The 21,859-nt window shown below is 26.0% G+C and overlaps 2 protein-coding genes across 5 annotated transcripts; both read left to right on the top strand.

Annotated features, from left to right (window-relative positions):
* Positions 1-1,205: 1,205 nt before the first annotated feature.
* LOC126897037 (putative uncharacterized protein DDB_G0282133) lies at positions 1,206-21,717 on the top strand. Of its 4 annotated transcripts, none has more exons than XR_007702011.1 (6): positions 1,206-1,346; positions 1,454-1,635; positions 1,713-4,405; positions 4,479-4,614; positions 5,267-5,532; positions 21,695-21,717. XR_007702011.1 is itself a non-coding variant. In XM_050670392.1 (5 exons), the coding sequence occupies exons 1-4, from the start codon at positions 1,324-1,326 to the stop codon at positions 4,572-4,574; spliced, it is 2,994 nt and encodes a 997-aa protein (XP_050526349.1). In that variant the 5' UTR covers positions 1,206-1,323; the 3' UTR covers positions 4,575-4,614; positions 5,267-5,644. The 4 variants fall into 4 exon arrangements, 1 of the variants encoding a protein (XP_050526349.1); XR_007702013.1 differs by having other exon boundaries at positions 5,267-5,475; XR_007702010.1 differs by lacking the exon at positions 21,695-21,717 and adding an exon at positions 5,533-5,644 and having other exon boundaries at positions 5,267-5,475.
* On the top strand, positions 8,867-18,162 carry LOC126897038 (uncharacterized). The gene is made up of 10 exons (XM_050670394.1): positions 8,867-9,127; positions 9,944-10,351; positions 10,426-10,551; positions 10,697-10,808; positions 12,213-12,581; positions 12,639-12,811; positions 13,055-13,165; positions 13,233-13,354; positions 16,786-17,025; positions 17,401-18,162. The coding sequence occupies exons 2-10, from the start codon at positions 10,056-10,058 to the stop codon at positions 17,880-17,882; spliced, it is 2,031 nt and encodes a 676-aa protein (XP_050526351.1). The 5' UTR covers positions 8,867-9,127; positions 9,944-10,055; the 3' UTR covers positions 17,883-18,162.
* Positions 21,718-21,859: the final 142 nt, after the last annotated feature.

Consider the following 21,859-nt stretch of genomic DNA (forward strand, 5'->3'; position numbering starts at 1 on the left):
ATAGAAATGTTTAAAAATAAGAACAATTTATTTAATTGGGATCTTGTCTCACTAAAAAATCCACTAGTAAACTTGTGTTAAATATTAGTAAACTGGCAAAATGTGATAATATTACATAGTTATTATGTCACTAGGTGATAAGGTAACTAGGGTTGTATCATAGTAAAATGAATTTTATTATTAGTTATATAAGGGTTTTTTGCGGTCAGTATGTATTTAGCGTTGATAATGGTAACATTGTCCACTAAATATGTATCCGCCAATTTTTAATAATTTTTTTGTGGTTTTTTTAAGTTAAATATTTGTTAGGTTTAAATTAATATTTTTAATATAGTTTTAATAAATATGAAATTGTAATTTATCATAAGCCATTGGTAGATTTTTTTTGATAAGGGCAGCCCCCTTATTTTAAATATATTTATTTGATTAATATTAAAAGCTGGAAAAACTCTGAAAATATTTATAACTAACACTTAAATCATTTTTTTTAACAAGGGTGAATTAAATGAGTATACTAATCCCCCTTTTATATCACTATAACGTTTGCCCTAAAATATAGGCATAAATTATTGAAAAATATTTGAAACAGAAAATTGTAATAGGAAACACGGTGATTTTTGAAAACAAATTAATATATTTTGTTTAACTTTGGGGCCGTTTTCTTATAGAAGACTAGTTTTCAAGACAATTTTTTTGTTTACCTATAGTAAATATATATAAGTTTTTATTTAATTTATGTTAAAGCTCGGGGTATTTACAAAACATTTTTGAAAGTTAAGTGGAAAGGTCAATTTGAAGGGTCCCAATTTTGTGAAACTTTGTTGTAGGAATATTCAGTGATCTAATAAATATTTAAATATTAATACAATGTGGAGGGCGTATGAATATTCTTTTCATGTTCAACTTCCCAGTAAAATCTAAATAAGCCTTAAAGCGTAGTAAAGACTTTTATAATAAATCGCTCAAAATAAATTAAAGAATAATTTTTCAAAATTACTCTTGAACTATACATTTAATTTTAACAATTTCTATAATTTTCTAGTTTGTCTTTGTTAAAATGTATCAATAAGAAGCAGTCGCCTATTCCATATCTTATATTTTTAATTCTCAAAATATAGTTTTGAAGAAGTCATAATTTATTTACACAAATTTAAACCGCAAGATCTCGCTCATAAACACATTAGTTGTTATCAAAATATTTTACATTATTAACTCATCCAAAGATTATGTTTTTAATATTTGTGTTTTAACTTCAATTCGCTTTGAGACAATAAATAAACTTTAGTATCTATGTCTTGAATTATAACTTTTATATTTTACGCTATGGGTGGTAAAAAAGAACCATCGTAAGTATTATATTTTTACTTGAGTTTAGACCAATTTATTTTTTTATCGAGTGTTAATTAAAATATTTGTTTTTAAATAATATTAATTAAAAAAAATATCTCCTTAGAAAAAATCGAATGTATGAAAAAGAAAGAAGAGATCGATTAAATGTAAGTTTTGAAGAACTGAGAACAGTACTACCTATATCAGAAGCAAACTCTGTATTAGGAAAAGCTGAAATTATAAATCATGCTGTTGATTATATTAGAGTTTTACAAAATGAAAAACTTCAAGAATCTAATATCAATCGTAAGTAAAAAAAGTTAATGACTATACTTTTTTACTATATAGTTAACATGAAAATATTTTTAAATTTTAATTCATAGGTAAAGAAGTATTGCGTTTAAAAAATAGAATTTCTCAATTGTGTAATAAAATTAAATATTTATTTTCAATTTTAAGAGAAGCCAAAATACAGTTACCAAAAGATAAAAATTTGAAAAAAATTATTTTAAAAACTGGTTGTAAGTCAAAACAAATAAAAGAATCTTGCAATAAGTATTGTTGTTTAAAAAAACTAAAAAAAAAACCAAGATTGCTGCCAAATCCATCTCCAACTATTTTACAAAATAAATCAATCAAACTACCTATGTTAACATCTAGCAATAAACCAACAATTATTTTTCCAAATGGTCATTTAATTAAAATAGAAACTTTACCTGTTGTACCCCAACCTCAAATTTTGTATGATATACCTAAAATATTACTTTTGCATGAATACAAAAACTCTGATCGTTTGATTGTACCAAAAAGAAATGATGCTACAAACACTACCTCAGTGAATAAGAGACCAATACCATCTTTAGCATCATATAATAATTTATTAAAAAAGACAGACTTAGCTAAAAATAATTCAAAACATTCTAATGAAAGTGCATGTAATGTACAAGTTGGATGCATTAGTAAAACTAAAAACAAAAAATTAGTAGAAGAAAAAATAGACATAAGTAGTGATAAAATAGACAAAAATTTTCCAGAACCACTTGTTATTAATGATAATAAATGTAATAAAAATCATACTATTGAAGCTATTGTAAAAGATATTAATCAAGAAAAAGATGAAAAGCAAAATGACAGTGAAAAAAATATTCTAAATAATGATAAAAGTTCCAGTACATCTAAAAATATCATTAAACACAACGATTCTGAAACCAATGATAGCAACAATACATCAAATAATTTATCTACTGAATCAACAAAACAAAATACATTGGCTGTAGTAAACTCATTAAATATTTTAAGTGATGAAAATCAAGGGAAATCAATGGAAACTGCTAAAAATATTATGTCTTGTTTTGATGACATCCGTTTGCCCATACCTAGTAACGATTTTCCTTCTGATTTATTCAGTACTCTCAATGGGCCGGTGGGAAGTCATCACGCAGATTCAATGTCACCAACGGAAGCTTTCCTGCTTTCATTTCCTCTTGTTTCAAATACAAAAAATACTAACATTTTAAATGAAACTGAACAAAGTGATATAAATTCAACAACTCCAACTACAATTCTTCAAATTGGAAATCTTGAATCTCCAGCTACTGAACTCTTCCAAAAAAATATTGAAGATTGTGAAAAAGATCATAATAAAAGTAAAGATAAAGATAATTTTGTATTTAATGAAAAAACATATTTTAATGATAATTATTTAGATACTAATAAAAAAAGTAATGAACTGTATGACTTTAATAAAGACAATAGGAAATTCAAATCACTATCCACTTCTCAATCATCTATTTCTAGTTATCACAAAGCTAGTTATAATGACATTTCTTCATACTATAAAACATCATCAACAGGTTCTGATCTCTGGAGGTATTCAAATTATAATTCATATGATAAAAATATTATTAAAAATACAAAAAAAAATGATAAATCTACTTCTACTGTCTTTACAAATAATGTTTCTTATGTCCCATATGATTTGAATACAACTACTTATATAGATACAGAAAATTATAGTGAAATATGGCCACATAAACCAAAACAAAAAAAGAAACAAAATGAAAAAAATACCTTAGTTAATTGGATGACTGATAAAAGTTGTCAAAACACATATTCTAAAAAAGATAATGAAAACTTTCAAAAGAAAAATAATTTTGATGTGCATTTTGATGTACAATCTGACTCTAAACAAGCTTTTTCGTGGTCACCATCAAAAACTCTACCATTACTCCCACATTTAGACTCTAATATGCCTTCTACTTTGCCAACATTAGTAGGAGACTTGGCATTGAATAACAGTTCAAATACTCAGTATGATCAGCGACTCTATGATTGTAATAAGAAAAATGATAGTTTAACTATTCCTAATAATGATCAAACTATATTCAATTACAATAGTATGAAATCACGACCTATAAACTCAAATTTTCTATCTGTTAGTCAATTAGTTGAACAACCTAAAACAAATGATAAAGATAAAGGAAGAAATATTAAGGATTATTCTTGTGTGTATCAAAATCAGAAAACTAATAAAGATAATTATCAAAGTCAAACAAAACATTTTTATACTAATTCGAATCTATTTGAACAAGACCAGTCATGGGTGCGTTCAAAATATTTGCATGATTCAAGTAAATCAACTAATCACAGTGCTGAGTCACTAATCAAACATCAACAAAAAAATTATACCCATTCAAAGTCAAGTATTAAAAATCAAATTTGGTCAAATAGTAAACAAACTATGTATTACAAAACTGGGCAAAAACAAAATTTCAATAATAATGAAAACATCAATACTTATTATAACCACAATAGTAATTATTTATATGATACTGGAAAAGATTTGGATAAACAAACATCATATCAGCTGAGTACAAATTTTTATACTCCAGTAACAACAAAACACACTATACCAAATTATATTCCATTACCAACATCATTTAATATGACAAATTCTAGTTTCAATAAACCAGCTCAGCATTTTGCTCAAAATACCAATTACTATTCTAATAGTAGTAATGTAAATACATTAACCAACTTCAATTTAAGTACTATATTTCCAGAAATAAATGATAAGGTATTTATTTTATTTATAAACTCATTTACCTTTTTTTATGAGTGAATATTTATACTTTTAACCTTTTTTATAGGAACCAAATAATATTGCACCTTTAGATACTCCGTCGAAAAATATGGAATATGAAGTAATAAATAATTATGGAACTGTAGTTCATCCACCATTTTGATTTTCTTAGAGATAATTATATTCTTCATTCAATATGAAAGGTAATAATTCTTCATGTTACAAGACTAGGCTGCTTAGAAATGATTCTTAGTGGGCTAGTCTTACTAATGCAATATTATTGGAATATAATTTTTTACATTTACTAATTAAGTCTTAATTGAGAGTTTCAAATCTAGTTTTTCAAAATAAATTCTATATATAATGATAGTATACATAGTTATATGTAAACTGGATAATTAACTCATCTTAAAAGAGACACCTATAAGTTATTATCTTACTGTGATTAAAATTGCTATCATATAACGCTTTAATTTAGTTGTGCACAAATAAAGTAATACAAACAAAATTTTATTAATAGAAAATTAATGTATTTGTCAAATTTACCATTTCATAAATTAATAATACAGGTTTAATTAATAATTTATATTTTTACATACATTTAGAATACTTATATGAGTGACTAATCCAATATGTAATTTTGGAAGTGTATGTGTATTGTATAATATATGTTGGATGTTACTAATTTAGTACTTAAATCACCACTTTTTAAAAGTAGAATAGTTTTTGTTTTAAAATATATTGTAAAATTAGAATGTTAACTTTCATTAATAGATGTATTATAGACGTACAAAAACAATTTATGTAGTCCTTAGAGTTATAAAAAACTTATATACTTCTTTCTTTTTGTCTTAGACTTTGGAGTCTTAGAAGTGGCTGTGATTGAATATTCGTGGTTAGTAATATTTTAAAAAAAGTTAATAGAAAATATTAATAGTTTAATCAATTGGAAGAATTTTTTCAAGGAGGCACAATTTCAGCACCCTGTTGAGACTCTGATTTAATAAATGAGAATCAACATCTTGAGTATATATAAATACATTACATAGTGATTGTTTTTATAAGTAAAAATATGATTAATTTTGTTTGAATATGTATAATAATTTAAATTTTATTCCTAGGTACCTATAGTTCAGTGATAAATTCAGCCATGGAAAAATTAGTTTTATTTTTAACTGTAGTTTACAGGTTTTTATTTTACTAGCTAAATGGGCCATATTTTTAAGTTGCATATTAGTTTTGAATCATGGCAATATTTAAAATCAAAACTATTATACTTTAATTTTTAGTAAAATTTTACATGTCTAATTTAAAACTACAAAATTTTTCATCAAATTAAACATTAAAATGTGCAATTAAAAATTTTTAAATTGTAATTGTGATAATGTAGATAAATTAAACATTTATCATTACAAAACCTATTTAAATTATGGGCTTTCAATGTATGTCATATATAACTTGTGATATTTGTTATGAATTATAAATTATATTTATTTGTATTTTATTTATTTATACGACCAAAGTAAAATAAATAAAACACATCTTATAAAATTAATACCTTCTATGGCTTGACTAGACCGTTGTAACGCATTCATCCCACCCCCTCACCATCCGCCGACAGTACTATTCCTGTATAATTTTATTTTTGGTTTTCATCACATACCAGCGCACGTGTCTTAATATTATATATAAATAAACAAATTTTTATTGTTTATTAGATATAACCATTTAAAGATTCAAAATTTTTTGAGTTAATATACATATATAATACATAAGAGAATACAAATACTGATAGCTAATTGGTTTTTTTGATAATATTCGAAGGTATAGCCTTTATTATCAATGGTAGTAAGACACATTGTTGTGAGTTTATAAATATACTAACTGGCAATAAAGAAATTATATCTATTGTTAGTCATAATTGACAATAAACATTCCGTGACTGTGACAGCAATATCATAAAAAAATAAAAAGTGAAAAATAAATATAATTTAAAAAAATATGCTTTTAAATCATGAAAAAGCGTCGGACATTCAATATACGAAAAATATGACACAAAGTTGAACCCACTTTTTTTCACAATAATACTAGAATTTTTCGTTTATTATTGTTTTAAGCTTGTTTTTAACTTTTTTGTTTGATGTGCTTTAAAAGTGTGTTTTTTAAGCTATATTTATTTGAATTCATATTATATTTATAATTTTATTTAGAACACTTCTACTTATGTTAAAGAAATAGTTTAATTATTTTCTGTAAATTTACATAATATTTATTATTAACAAAATATATTAAAATTTTTGTTTTGTATTGTCTTGGTAACTTAAATTAACTTTAATTTGTTTAACGGATATTTGAAAAATATTGGTGTAATAGAAGACACATATGTATTTTTAAAAGGGGAGAAAAAGTTTTTAAATCATCAAGTGTGATTAGTAATTTTTAAATTGATTTTGGTTTAAAAGACACATGTATTATTTGTTATATTAAAAAGGAAAATACATTTTGTCAGATTTTCAAATATTTCATATGTAGATCTTTCTATTGAATGTATATCGACAATGTAATATTAAAATTATTCTCTATACCTAAGAGACTGCTGTACTAGCTTATTGTATTACTGGAATAATCACAATACGGAAGGAGTGGTGTCTAAAAAAAAATTTTCTGGTGCAATTCTATCAGGTACAATACTATAGATTATAATATATATATATATATATTATAAGTGTCTTTACACATCACTTATACCTAAGTGGGCCCTTGAAATCATCCTCCTCCACACATCCCTGATAATCAGAACATATCCAATCCAATTAATATTTTATTTATTAACAGACCCAAGTCCAATTCATTACAAATTATAATGTAATGATGATTAAAATAATGTACAATAAATAATTTACTTAATAGAAAAATAACTAAATTTATAATTACAAAAACAATAATACATTTTATAGCACTATAAAATTACATTAATATTCTAATGAGAAAACAACATAAAAAATATTAAACAAGCTAAATTGTTAAAAGATAATGTATTACCAGCAGATTAAATTAAATTAATGGTAGAATATGCAAAATATTTTATGGATGATGTGGGATGTAGAAGAGGTCTTTATCTTGTGTTTAATAATAAAAAAGTTAAAAAAATTTTTAATTTATTTGACAAAGGAAAAAGGAATCTTCAAAATCATTTTTTAATGACTTATCCAGAAAAGTTTTTACAACTAAAACAGTTAGTTTTTAAATTTTATACTTGGAAAATATTCTTATAACCAGAATGAGCAAGAATAATATTGCATTGTTACATGTATCTAAGGACTATATTATGGGTTGATAATCACCTTTAGTCCAATCATATGAGAGTTCTGAAAAAGTAATTTGAGAGGAAACATTTTGATAAGAATAATTATTATATATAGGGGGATGATAGAGTTCAATAGGAACAATTGGATCATTATACACATAAACGAGAGGAGAATTTGATAAAATTAAACATTGAACTTTATGCATTAAAAATAGTGTTAATTTAAAAAAGATTTATCAAAGATAAATTTTGAAAAAAATATAGATTCTGAAGAAGAAGTGTTTAAATTTAAGTTAAACATAGAATCATTTAAATGAGAAAGGTCGTAGACACTAAATAGTAATAAAGATGTATCAAGATATAAAGCAATTGTGTTATCAATAATATTGAAATAATCTTGAAANATTTTGAAAAAAATATAGATTCTGAAGAAGAAGTGTTTAAATTTAAGTTAAACATAGAATCATTTAAATGAGAAAGGTCGTAGTCACTAAATAGTAATAAAGATGTATCAAGATATAAAGCAATTGTGTTATCAATAATATTGAAATAATCTTGAAATAAAAAAGGGTTAAAACTAAGAGGAAAATAAACGCAACCGAGTATTATTTTCTTATTTGAAATAATTTTAACTTAAACTAATATTAATTCTAAGGATCCTACATCTAATTTGATTTTTGATGTGATAAAAGCATTGTTAGCAATAATTAGAACACCCCCACCTTTTGTCAAGGAACTTGAAGCACTGTATCTGTCACATAATATGATATTGTATACAATAATACACCATAACACAGTTTATTATTTAATAATTAATTATAAAATTTTGAGTAAATAAGATTGTATTAAGCCATGTAGTCAAAAGACGAAGTGATGCGGAAAATCATCAAACTGATTTAACGAACATTAATAATTTAATAATTAACCTTATATTATTACACCATATACAATCTAGATTACAATATTGATAATGAAATATTAAATTTACTGGTGAGCTTAAAAAATTACCAAAGTCTATGCAGTACATAACCGCTTACGTTCAAACGGTTATTTTATTATCACAAAATGGCAGGGAAAATAAAATATTTATCATTATTAAGCTTACCATGTTAGTAATATACTCGGTCGGCGTCACTGATACTCCAACTCGGAACTCGTTCAGTAAATCTATAGTAGATCTATCCAAAACTTGCATTTGTATACATAAAAAGAATAGACTTTTCGTGTATTTTACTCTCTTGTTTAGCTTCAATATTAATCGGAATAACGAAGCATTATAGCAAATCAATTAATTATTTAGAAATAAAATTATTTGTTATATAGTAATAGTGAATTGATATCAGTAATTTTAATAAGCTATTTCATTGAAATTAAACACCGGAAAAGTAGTAAAGAAATATAAACATTTAGTAAGTAATAATAGTGTAGTAATAATGAATTAATTAAAAGATCCATTGCAATAACCAGATATCGCCATTTTTTTGGTTTGTTCAGAAGACACAAAAAATTAAATAATTTTAGTACTATAGGTATTTTTTTTACAATATCATTTCTAAGATACTTTCCCTGTGGAAAGGAATAGGAATAATCTTACGGCCATTCTACTAGTTGTAAAAAGTGATTAATGAAGTTGCGTCAGGTTGACAGCTGGTATAAAATTTTTATACTAGAATAAGAGGTAGATTAAGATCAAAAAAGATGGAGAGATGTCATTGAATGTAATATAGGACTACTGATGTATGCATTAATAATGTGGGAGATTGTATCAAGTGGAAGTTTAAGACAAGGGTATCCCAAGTACATGGGATAAGGGCGATAAAAAAAGGAGAAGCTTTCCTTAGGGACAAATGGACTCGGTGAATCGGGATACCAAAAAAATTGAATTTTATGAGAAACAAAGTTGGGAGAGGACCAAAAAATTTTAGTTTTTGATAATTATAGAACATATATACTATTAACTCTTGAAAAGAAAAAAATTTTTATAAAATCATTCTTTATATTGAGAAAGATATGTTTCTATTAAACTGTTGTTGAAAATAAGTTGAAAACATTTTTAAAACTAATTTATCAAGTTAATTTGTTGATTTAACTTTTTATAAACTGTTTGAATTTTTATATTTCCAATTGCATTTATAGCTACTACTCTTTAGTCCATATTATACATTTTTTTTCTGAGAATTGTTTACAAAATAATCATAATATTGTAAATTAATTTTTTTTTTCAGGTGCTGACTGGTTTTTGACAACTGTTTTTATTGATTAAAAATAAAATTTTACAAATTTAAAATTTCCCATAAGTTTATTTATTTTTTTTTTTTGTGAACAATTAATATTTCAATGAGACGTGCAAGTTATGGTGGAGGACATCGCGGGGCTCCAAGAGGTGGTACCTCTAGAGGAGGAAATTTCGGAAATCGTGGATCAGGTTATGGAAATCGTGGTGGTGGAGAAAATGATGGATACAAAAGAGGTGGATTAATGGGAGGAAGTAGTGGTAGTGGCGGAGGTAGTAACTTTAATAGCCTTAAAAATAAACAACCTGGTGGATCTTTGCGAAAACCTCGATGGGAAAATGAAACATTGCAACCATTTCAAAAAAATTTTTACACTCCCCATCCATTAGTTTTAAATCGGTTAGTATATATATATATATATTCACCTATCTTACAAATTTATGCTTTTATTAAAATTAACTTTGATTTTTTAGTTCAAAAGAGGAAGTAGAAAAATTTGTTAAAGAAAAAGAAATATCATATGTTGGAAACAATGTACCAAATCCGATAATGAATTTTAATGAAGTGATTTTACCTGATTATGTTCTGAATGAAGTGAAGTAAGTAAATATTTCAGAATTATTACTATTCATCTTGATTATTCTATATTAATTAATCTATATTTAATGTTAATTAAAAATTATTTTATGGAAAGTTTAAAAAAAAATTTATTTGATGTTTTATGACTAATTTTTATAATTTAAGGAAACAAGGATTTAGCTCTCCAACTCCAATTCAAGCTGTCAGCTGGCCAATAGCACTGAGTGGTAGAAATATGGTTGGAATAGCACAAACTGGATCTGGAAAAACTCTTGCTGTATGTAATTTAAAAAAAATACTGTAAATAAGTATATATCAAACATATATCTCCATTGATGGAGAACTTATATAGTGAATAAAATAATTATAATTTCTAGTGAAAACTAGACAAATATTTTAATTAACTTTATTGTTGAAAATATTAATTATATTTATTTTTATTTTGATGTGTATCAGAGAAAGCATTAGTTTTAATCTGTGATGTTTTTTTACTTTTTGTGTCTGCAGACAAAACTGATCAACTCCTACTAGATCAATTTTCCTAAATGATATGTCAAAAGATCACCATTGTGTCCAGTTAATTTTAAAAAATTTCCCTCAGTCCTTGTAATAAAGGAAATAATTTACAATCATGAAATGGATGATATTAATATTTTTAGTTTTCACTTTATATTTAAATTATTTTTGAAAACTGGATGAATTATTACAAATATTTTGTTGACAATAATTAAGATTTTTACCTTGTTAAAGAGATACTTTTTTTTAAATTCAATTATTTAATTAATTACTAAAGAGGTGCTTAAAAATCACATCAAATTTTTTTTTAATAATTTTTCAAAATATTTAAACTCTAAACATAAATAAATCTAAACTTATACAATTTATTTTATGTTGAAAAATAAAAATAGTTTAACAATTTAATATTAATATTAATAATATATTATGTTTATACTAGTGAAACTCAAACTTTTAAACCGCTTCTAAATTTTTTAATAATAATCTTTGAAAGAAAAGAATAGAATCTTGAATTATTTGACCAATTTGCTTTAGACATGGTGCTGTGTTTCATTCAGCCACACTTAACGTTTTCAACCTAAATGGAAGTGTATCAGGATCTGTGTCATAACTGTATGGTATCCTAGTGATAAGGATTTTCTCTTCATTGCCTTAGCTCACAGGTTCTAATCCCATATCTTCTTTTTTTCATATGATTATTTCCAGTTCACTTTCGATAACTAGTCGTCAACTCCCATTGACTGTATCAAGTTCTACTATGACATTAATTGTCTTATAACTGTAATTGTTTGACATTTATTATTTTAAACTATAGGTACCAATTTAAAATATTTTGATAAATATAATAAAACAATTGATATAAAAAAAGTATGAAATACAAAAAAATCAATTTTTTTTTTTTTTTTTTGAATACAAAGAAACTAGAAACCCTAATAACTTAATAAAAAAAATGTGAAATAATGTGTAAACTAAAAAAACACTTGTCATATTTCAAAAAAACTTATTTTTATGTCTTAGTATCATTTCCATGTCATAGTCTCAGTTATCTGGACTTCATGACATTTAAACATAATTTGCTTTAATGTACAAATTAAATTAAATTTTACTATCAACAATTGTATTACCTGTAATTACTTTTTTCTATTTCTATATTAAATTTTTTCAGTATATACTTCCAGCTATATTACACATAAATAATCAACCCCGATTATTACGATATGATGGTCCAATAGCATTAGTGCTAGCACCTACACGTGAACTAGCTCAACAAATACAACAAGTAGCTACTGCATTTGGGACATCAACTTTTGTAAGAAATACATGTGTGTTTGGAGGTGCTCCTAAAGGTCCTCAAGCTGATGATTTAGAACGTGGTGTAGAAATAATTATTGCAACACCTGGAAGACTTATTGATTTTTTAGAGAGGAATACTACTAATTTAAAACGTTGCACATACTTAGTTTTAGATGAAGCAGATCGAATGTTGGACATGGGTTTTGAACCACAAATTCGTAAAATCATTGAGCAAATTAGAGTAATTTTATATTTTATATTGAAAAATCAAAAAATTAATTTTGCTTACATTTTACAGCCCGATCGTCAAGTATTAATGTGGTCTGCCACATGGCCACCTGAGGTAAAAAATTTAGCTGAAGAGTTCTTAGTTGATTATGTCCAAGTTAACGTTGGATCTCTTAACTTATCAGCCAACCATAATATTTCACAAGTAGTAGATGTTTGTGATGATTTTGAAAAAGAACAAAAGTATGTTTTATTTTAATGCATTAAAAACATAAGAACTTTTTACAAAATTTTTATATTACAATATTTTTCCACTTAAATACATTTAAATTACACCAGTAATTAGAAAAAAACTAAAAAAACCATTTATGCTTTTATTTTTTTAAAGTTTATGTGTTAGTAATTAACATTACCAGCTATGTTTTTATAATTTTTTCAAGCTTAATTTTATTATATTAGACAATAATTATTATTTTCAAATAATAGGTTATATGCTTTATTAACTGAAATATTTTCACAACCTGATAATAAAACGATCATTTTTGTGGAAACTAAGCGTTCTGTTGATAATATTGTAAAATTGGTCAATCGAAATGGGTAAGGTTATATATTATTATTATTTTTTAAATAATAAACAAAAGAATCCATAAATATTTTGACTCAGGTGGAGGTCTATAGGAATACATGGTAATAAATCTCAAAATGAACGTGACCATACATTGAATCAATTTCGTACAGGTCATGCAAACATTCTGGTGGCAACTGACGTGGCAGCACGCGGTTTGGGTAAGTTGCGGTAGACAAAGCAAAACTCAAGGATGGAATCCAGATTCCAGACCAATTGTTTATGTATTGATGCCTTCAGTGGTCTTGTACCTACTCACTCAGCCATTCGGGTTAATGTCAGAGTTCATCGGATGGTTTTCAAGGCACGTAATATAATATAGCCTATTTTTTTAATGTTAATTCTTGATTTCAAAATCAAGGATGTTTGCTATAATGTAGGGCTGGTGTTTTTATTTTGTTTTTAACTAACAATAGTCTACAAAAATTTAGACTATTTGAATTAAGATTAGTTTCTACTCTGATTTTTTTAAACATTTAAATAGTTTTTTATCTGAGCGTAAAATATGCTTATATTTTATCATAAAATACATCAGCCCAAAATTTTATCAGGCTATGTTATAAAATTGTCCTTAAAAAGTAAAAAAAAAAAATACAGAAATTTAACTATCTCTAATGGAATTTAATTAGATTTATTATAGCATTTACCGAACACTTAATTTTAGTTAAATTAACCTGATTGTGAGTATTAGATATATTTTTAGTCGAATTTAGAGTTAAACATTTATTAGTAATAATAATATTCAAAATTATAATAACTTATATCTGTTCTCACAAAAAAAATTTTTATGACTGATTTTTTATTTCTTAAATTATTAAAATCTTAAAATATACAATTTTATAAAGGGAATACTTTAATAGTCATCCTACATGATTACTGTAAGGATTTTATTTATTAATTCTACTGCGCCTTATATTCAAAATTTGATAGGTTATGAAAATGAGTTCTTAGTTTTTTTTGTATAAATTTCCAAAAAAATAATGTTTCAGTTATATTAAGATTTTTTTACATTTTAAAAATTTCAATTTGAAATAAACACCATTGAAATTAAAAATTTGTTTTTACATTTTGAAAAATGGTTAAACTTAACATATCAGCTTTTAGAAACTAACTTCAGGAATTGTGTTTAATGAAAATAATTATTAAAATTTTTACCTATTCTTTAATATCAAATGAGATTTTCTCAATGGCTAAATAAAAATTTGATTAACTAGTATCATATAGTAAGTTGCTTTAAGGTATTTTTTAAACGGATAGTTGAATTTCTGCTGCTATAATTAATCTAAATACGACATTCTCGATAGGCACTGAGGAGTAACTTGATATGAAGGTGCAAATATTATATTTATTTAAATAGGTTCTTATTAATATGAAGTAACCTTTATTTAATTTGGTAATTCTACTCACAATTTGAGTAAGTCTTGAGGATTTATTTTTTATATTAATGTACACGTTATAAATTTTATCTTTTATACTTACTCCAAAAAAAGTTACATGAATTATTATTATTTTTACTTATTATACTTATTGCTTAGAAAATTGTTGATTTTAATATAAAATTAAGTAGTTTATTTTAGCTTTTATATTGATACTTGGTATTGTTACACATTTTTTTCTTAATATACAAAAATAAACTGCATTTGAAAGATGTTTCAATAACATTTTTGTTAAATGTATTAGTCTTGTTAAAATTTGATAATAGATTTTTAAAAAGGTTGGAATAACATTGAATGTACTTAAATATTTTCAATGTTATTTCATTCTTTTTAAAAAATGATTGAAATGTCTCTATCAATTATAAATTAAAAAATTAGGTTGAATCAAGCTACATTTTTTTCAATCAAATTTTATATTAAATCAGTATAATATTTAAAACTTTTTAAAAATATGAAAATTTAGTCTATACTCAAAATTATTATTCATTCAATATCAAATGGTTATTTATTTAGTTTATTATTATTATTTTTTTTTTTGATTTTTTTTTTTTGTGAATGCTCTTAACTTGAATTAATGTTATGCTTTTGACATTTAACATTTTTTCTTAAAATTATTGTTTATGGTAAAGAGATTAGAGAAATCTACATAAGGCAGCATTAAAGAATGAAACCCAGGTATCTACATACTGAGGTGTATGCTTCATTCCAGATAGTTGTGTATGTTGCTTAAATTAAAACATTTAACATTGTATCTAATTATATTTCTATGTCCGTTAAATATTTTTATTTTATATGTAAATATTTGAAATTCTTAAAAAATTATGTGTTTTCATTTCCAAACTATTGAGGGGCTTTGTGGGAAAAAAACATTTATTTATTGAAACAATATTATCGAATATATTTGTCCAATAATGATATAATTATAATGAATCATATGAGTAGTGTAAGATATAAAAATCTAGGGTGATTGATTTCTACTGTCAATAAAGAGATGGATTGATCTCTAATTATTGATTTGATCTTTCATTCTCCATACAAAACTGTCTGTGACCAAGTCTCATTTTAATGAAAGTGATGTTATACTTCATCATTTTGTTGTTTACATAAATATTTTGTATTATATATATTTTATTTCATTTTATAATTAAAGGGTAACCTTATCCCTACTTTAGACATTATTAAAAGATTAAATTTTGAATGGAATTTTGATTTTTTTATGTTTATATTTAAAACACAATAACTGTTTTTTCTCAAAGTTACTCACAAAAAAAAAAAAAAAACACTTAAATGTAAATTTTCCTAATATAAAGGTGGAAATTACTTTTTACTGTCTATGTGTGCAAATTTTATCCAACATATTTAACCCTTCATTAGGTAGGTGAAAAAATGTTATGTTAATAGATACCATGGGTCTAATAGACCCATATAATTAAATTGATTTTACTCTTGTATGGTAAAACTTTATTTCTTTAAATGTGAATAACAATTACATAGACATACTTAGAAATATATTTTAACAATTACGAAACAAAAAAAGAAAAGATTTAGGTCTGATAGACCCGACCTACCTAATGAAAGGTTAAATATATTAATTATAACCTATGAATTATGCCTTATAAATTACAATTTACATTATTAAACATGTACTTTATTGAAAAATAAATAATAATAATTTATTTACATAAACTAAGTATAATGATTTGTATAGTTAGGGAATTTAACTTGTTTATACATTTCTATTTAAATTTATTAGGTATTTAATTAACCTTAATTTTATTTTATTATTAAATAAAATTACTTATTTTTCAATTTATTTTATTAGACCAAATATTCAATAAAATAATAATATATTGTGGAGTTGAGTAAATTTTCAAGAACAGTCATAAGAATATATTCTTAGTGTACACATATATATATATATATAATTTTAAATTTAACGATACTATTAAGAAATCATTAATAAAGCTTTTTATTGGAGAGGGGATTTATTTAAAATTATGATGAATATTATTTTTTCTAATTAACAAATAATAATATCAACATAACTGATGTTTATATTATGGTTCAAAGTCATCAATACTCAAGAATATTTAATGTATTTTGTCATATGTTGTATAAAGTTTAGTATTAATTCAAATGAACTATTATGTTTATAGATGTGGATGATGTAAAGTATGTAATTAACTATGATTATCCAAATTCATCAGAAGATTATGTTCATCGTATTGGAAGAACAGGGCGATCTAGTCGCACTGGGACTGCATTTACATTTGTTACTCCTAATAATGCTCGTCAAGCTAAAGATCTCATATCTGTACTTCAAGAAGCCAAACAGGTTGTCAATCCTAAACTTTTTGAATTAGCTGAAATGGCTGCTGCGGGAGTATTTGGAAAAAGTAAGTTATACTTGTAAAGGATTAATATAAACAGTTAAAAAAACAGTAAAAAATAGTGATATAATTTAACAAAAGCGAATAAAATAAATAATTTTACACAAAATGCTTTAGTGGGAACTATTTTAACTAAATTTATGAATTTTAAATTAAAATGTAATAGTATTAATAATTGTTTTAGTGTAAAAATTATAAAAATGTTGAATTGTGTTTGGAATATACTATAAAGTATTCTCTGGAAATATCTAATCAATTAAATAAATATATATACTTATGTAATAAAAATTATTCACTTGTGACTAATGTTATTTAAAATTAAAATAATTGGTTTTATACTTATATCTTTATAAATCTTTAATCTATACTTCAATTTTATAGTGGATCGATCCAATCGCAATCGAGGTGGTTCAAACAACCGATCTCGGGGAGCCCATGCTAACCGTGGTAGCTATGGTTCCCCAAATCGTGGAGTTTATTCTAATAGAGGTGGTAGTGGTCGTGGTGGTTATAGTAGTCAAAATTCTCATGTTAACAGTTACGTACCTAGTTCTCAAAATACCAACCGAGGTAATTATGCAAGTGGTAATCAAAGAGGTCGTAGTGGATATAATGTACCAGCTAATGTTATGAATAATATAAATAATAATAATAATGGAACTGCACCAGTAAATCGAGAAAGAGTTAGCAGATGGGGTGAAAATAATGGCAATCAACAAGGTGGTCAACAAGCTGTTCAACATCAACCAACTGTAGTGTCTCAACCTCCTCTTCAAATGCCTAATATTAACAATCCACCTCCTGGTTATCCAGGAAATTGTGGTTTTCAAACTTCGTCAAACAATTTTAGAGGAGGATTTTAATAAATTAATGTTTATTATTTTATTTTACTATTTTTAACCGTGTTTTAAAATTATATTCCTTTTTACTTGTTTTATAATTAATTTTTATTAATTAAAACACTTTGCTATAGACATATATACTATGCAGAAATATGTAGGTAAAAAAAAAGAGCACATTCTGTGTTATATTACCTTTATAAATATAAATATATAAATAATCACTAGTACTAAAATAAATTAGTATTTCTTTATGTGGTTGTATGTAGATATAATTAAATAAATATTTTAATTAAAATATTAATATTTACGTACATTTTTTATCCTGTTATCAAGAATATAAATTATGTTCAGTATAATGTAACAGTTATGCTGTTGTGTTATAAAAATATTTTAAACTTAGTTTTTTTAGTTGGAAGAATTTTATTTGAATAAATTATAAAGTTACAACAGTTTAAGATTCTATCATAATATATTTATGTTAAATTAATGTGTACAAAATTATAAACGTCCCTCAATTAAAACGGGAGTAATTTTACTGGTTAATGTTTGAGTGCAAATTCTGAATCCATAGCCCTTTAGTCCTAACAATTTTTGTTCATGATTAATAGTTATAGTTGGTGTATTTTTTAAATATTTGGAACTGATTACACCAATTTAAACGAATTTTCTTTAAATTAAAACCTTATAAAAAAAACTGATATAACACAAAAAGTAAGCAAATTTTGTAGGAAAAATAAAATTAACAATTCTATTGTGTAAGAGAAATACCATCGCTAGGCTTTGCTAAGCTTTCGGCAAACCTATAATTGCTAGATTGGAAAGAACCCCTCTTCCTTTTTTTACAAGGGAGTTAAGACATTTCTATACATTATTGACAACTCGAAATATATAAAATAGAAGTTAATGGAATAATATATACTATAAAATAAAATATTTAACTGTAACATATAAGCTGTTTTAAATATTTATGTTTAAAAAAAATTATTATTAAAAGAATTTTATATTGAAATTGTAATTTGCATATTTTTTTGTTATTAGTGCTATTTATAGCGCTTAATGTGGTGTTTTTAAATGCATATTGAATCGCTAAAATCAATTTTATTAATGCTATAATATACGAGCTCTGGTTATTATATTTGAACAAAAACGTCTTTAACATTTGTCTATTCTATGAAACTAATAAAAATAAATATTGTTTAAAAGCGTGTTTTTTTAAACTATATTTATTTTTCACTTTTTAATTTTTTATGACATTACTGTCTCAGTCACGAATTGTTTGTTAAAATGTAGCAATACATTATTTTTGTTTCATTATAAAATATTTTATTAATAAAACAAAAATGAGGCGTAGTTTTAATTCACTTAAGTGATTCATAACTACATCTCGCGAAATATCTTCGAAAATATTAGAGCTGATTATTATTTAATTTTTGAACAATAATGATTCTTTGATAGGCTAATATATATGAAAAATTAATTTTCTCCTATCATTTCTTAGACCCTAAATTCATCAACTTTAAATATCCAAATGATAACCCCAATTTTTTTTTAAATCAACAATTCAATTGAAAAACATTTTTTCTTTATTCGATTTTCAATTAGTTACAGCTGTTTAAAGTTTATGAGTAATCAGAAAAAAAGATAGATTCTTTATGACCGCGGCGTACCGTTGCCCCTCCTTGAGTGGTCCAATCACCACCGCCTCCGTCCTCGGGACTTTTGCCCTAAGCTGGGCGGCAGTCGGGCCTCGGGACAGTGGCTGCGGCTTAGGCTTGGGCTCACCAGGGACCTCCGCCATGGGAGCCGTCGTCACTCATTCCACCCTTTTGGACCCCCGCCGCTTTACCACCTCTGTCCACAAGGTGGCCGTAGCGGGGGTTGGAGTGGTGGGAGAAGCGCTTGGAGAAGAAGGGAGCAAGGGCTGAGTGGCAAGGGCGCTGCGATGGCCGCAGTAGGACACGCAGCGTCTTTCCTCTTCCCTTTCTTCTTCTTCTTCCTCCGCTTCTTGGTGTTGGCGGCGACAAGCGGAAACTCAGCTGCTACCACCTTCTCACCTTGGAGGGGGAGGGGGGACGATGCGTTCTCGACAGCCCTAGATGGTGGGACGTGAGTGTCTCACCAGTAGTCCGTCTGGGATGCACCGTCCTGGAGGCACACCCGGCTCTCCGACGTTGGTGCAGGTGATCTTGCCTCCTGCGTGCTAGTCAGGTGAAGATCGGCCAATCTTACGCTCTCTATAAGTGCCATAGCCATCTTCACCACCCGCCTGTGTGGTAGATACACCTCTATCACGTCGGAGAGCTGCCCCGCCTGCTCCCTGGCTAGATCCAGCCCAGCCGACAACACCTCGTTCGTCCGACCAATTACCCTTTTTGGTATCCCGTCAGCATTGAACAAGTAACATTTACACCTTTCGATTCCATTTTCATAAATGTGATATGATTTGAGGGGGCTGCCCTCATAGCCAGTCCCTCCGGGCAGTCAGCGGCTAACTTCACTGGTTGCGTTCCCGTTTAACTCCGTTCGTAGGTAGTGACGAAAAATGACGATATGAGAATCATCCTTTGTAATCGGAATGAATACACTCTATATCCCTTAATGAGAATAAAGCGTGTTAATATATAAATTTTAATAGTAATTAGAATATATACAGGGTGTTCAGTAAGTCAGGAAACGGGTTTCTATTGTTCTCATTGTTTGTAATGAGATACAGAGGGTCCTCGCCACCGTACTGGTGGTCTCGCGGCTTGTGCCAGGAGAGGGTACTACCTCCTCTCCACAGCGCCCGGATACCACTTAGCAACGGTATGCTATTTTTGTGTTAAAATTCTCGATTTTATATTTTATATTTTTAACTTTATAATGCTATAAGTTTTTTTTACACCATTTTTATACCTAGGCGAGAGGAGGAGTGAAGCCAAGAAATGACTCGTAATAAAAATAGCAGCATTTACTCCAGTTATTACATTAAACTGTTAATATCTTCTGAAATACTGGTCCAAAAGTTGTTATTCTAATCATTTTTTTAATTAGTTCCTTTTTTAGTTTATAAGCTAGTTAAATAACAGGGTGATTTTTTTATCATTATCCACTCAATTACTTACAGAGTAATAATAATTTAAACATTTTTATTTTTTGGTTATCTTTAGTTACACATTATTCTTGAATTATTAATTATGTAATACTTTTTAAGTTCGTCCCTTATACTTGGTAAGGGTGTCAACTTTGTTTTTTTAAATGGGAACACATATTTTGAATTTAATAATAGGTTTGAGTTTTTAATTTAATAGTAAATGGCATTTGAATTTTTAGTATAACTTTATTTGTTTATTAGATATAAACACTTAAAGTTTCAAATTTTTTAGTTAATATACATGTATAATACACAAGGGTTTACAAATACAGGTACCTAATTGGTTTTTTATGACATCGATATTAGCAGGTACACAGCATTGTTATTATCAATGACTTTGGAGTCTTAGAAGTGGCTGTGATTGAATATTCGTGATTAGTAATATTTTAAAAAAGGTTAATAGAAAATATTAATAGTTTAATCAATTGGAAGAATTTTTTCAAAGAGGCACAATTTCAGCACCCTGTTGAGACTCTGATTTAATAAATGAGAATCAACATCTTGAGTATATACAGTGTGTTCAATAAGTCAGGAAACGGGTTTCTATTGTTCTCATTGTTTGTAACAATGAGAACAATAGAAACCCGTTTCCTGACTTACTGAACACCCTGTATAAATACATTACATAGTGATTATTTTTATAAGTAAAAATATGATTAATTTGTTTAAATATGTATAATAATTTAAATTTTATTCCTAGGTACTATAGTTCAGTGATAAATTATTTTTATTTTTAACTGTTGTTTAAAGGTTTTTATTTTACTAGCTAAATGGGCCATATTTTTAAGTTGCAAATTAGTTTTGAATCATGGCAATATTTAAAATCAAAACTATTATATTTTAATTTTTAGTAAAATTTTACATG

Source organism: Daktulosphaira vitifoliae, unplaced genomic scaffold, assembly GCF_025091365.1.
Source record: "Daktulosphaira vitifoliae isolate Bord-2020 unplaced genomic scaffold, ASM2509136v1 Scaffold_1, whole genome shotgun sequence".
NCBI lineage: Eukaryota > Metazoa > Arthropoda > Insecta > Hemiptera > Phylloxeridae > Daktulosphaira > Daktulosphaira vitifoliae.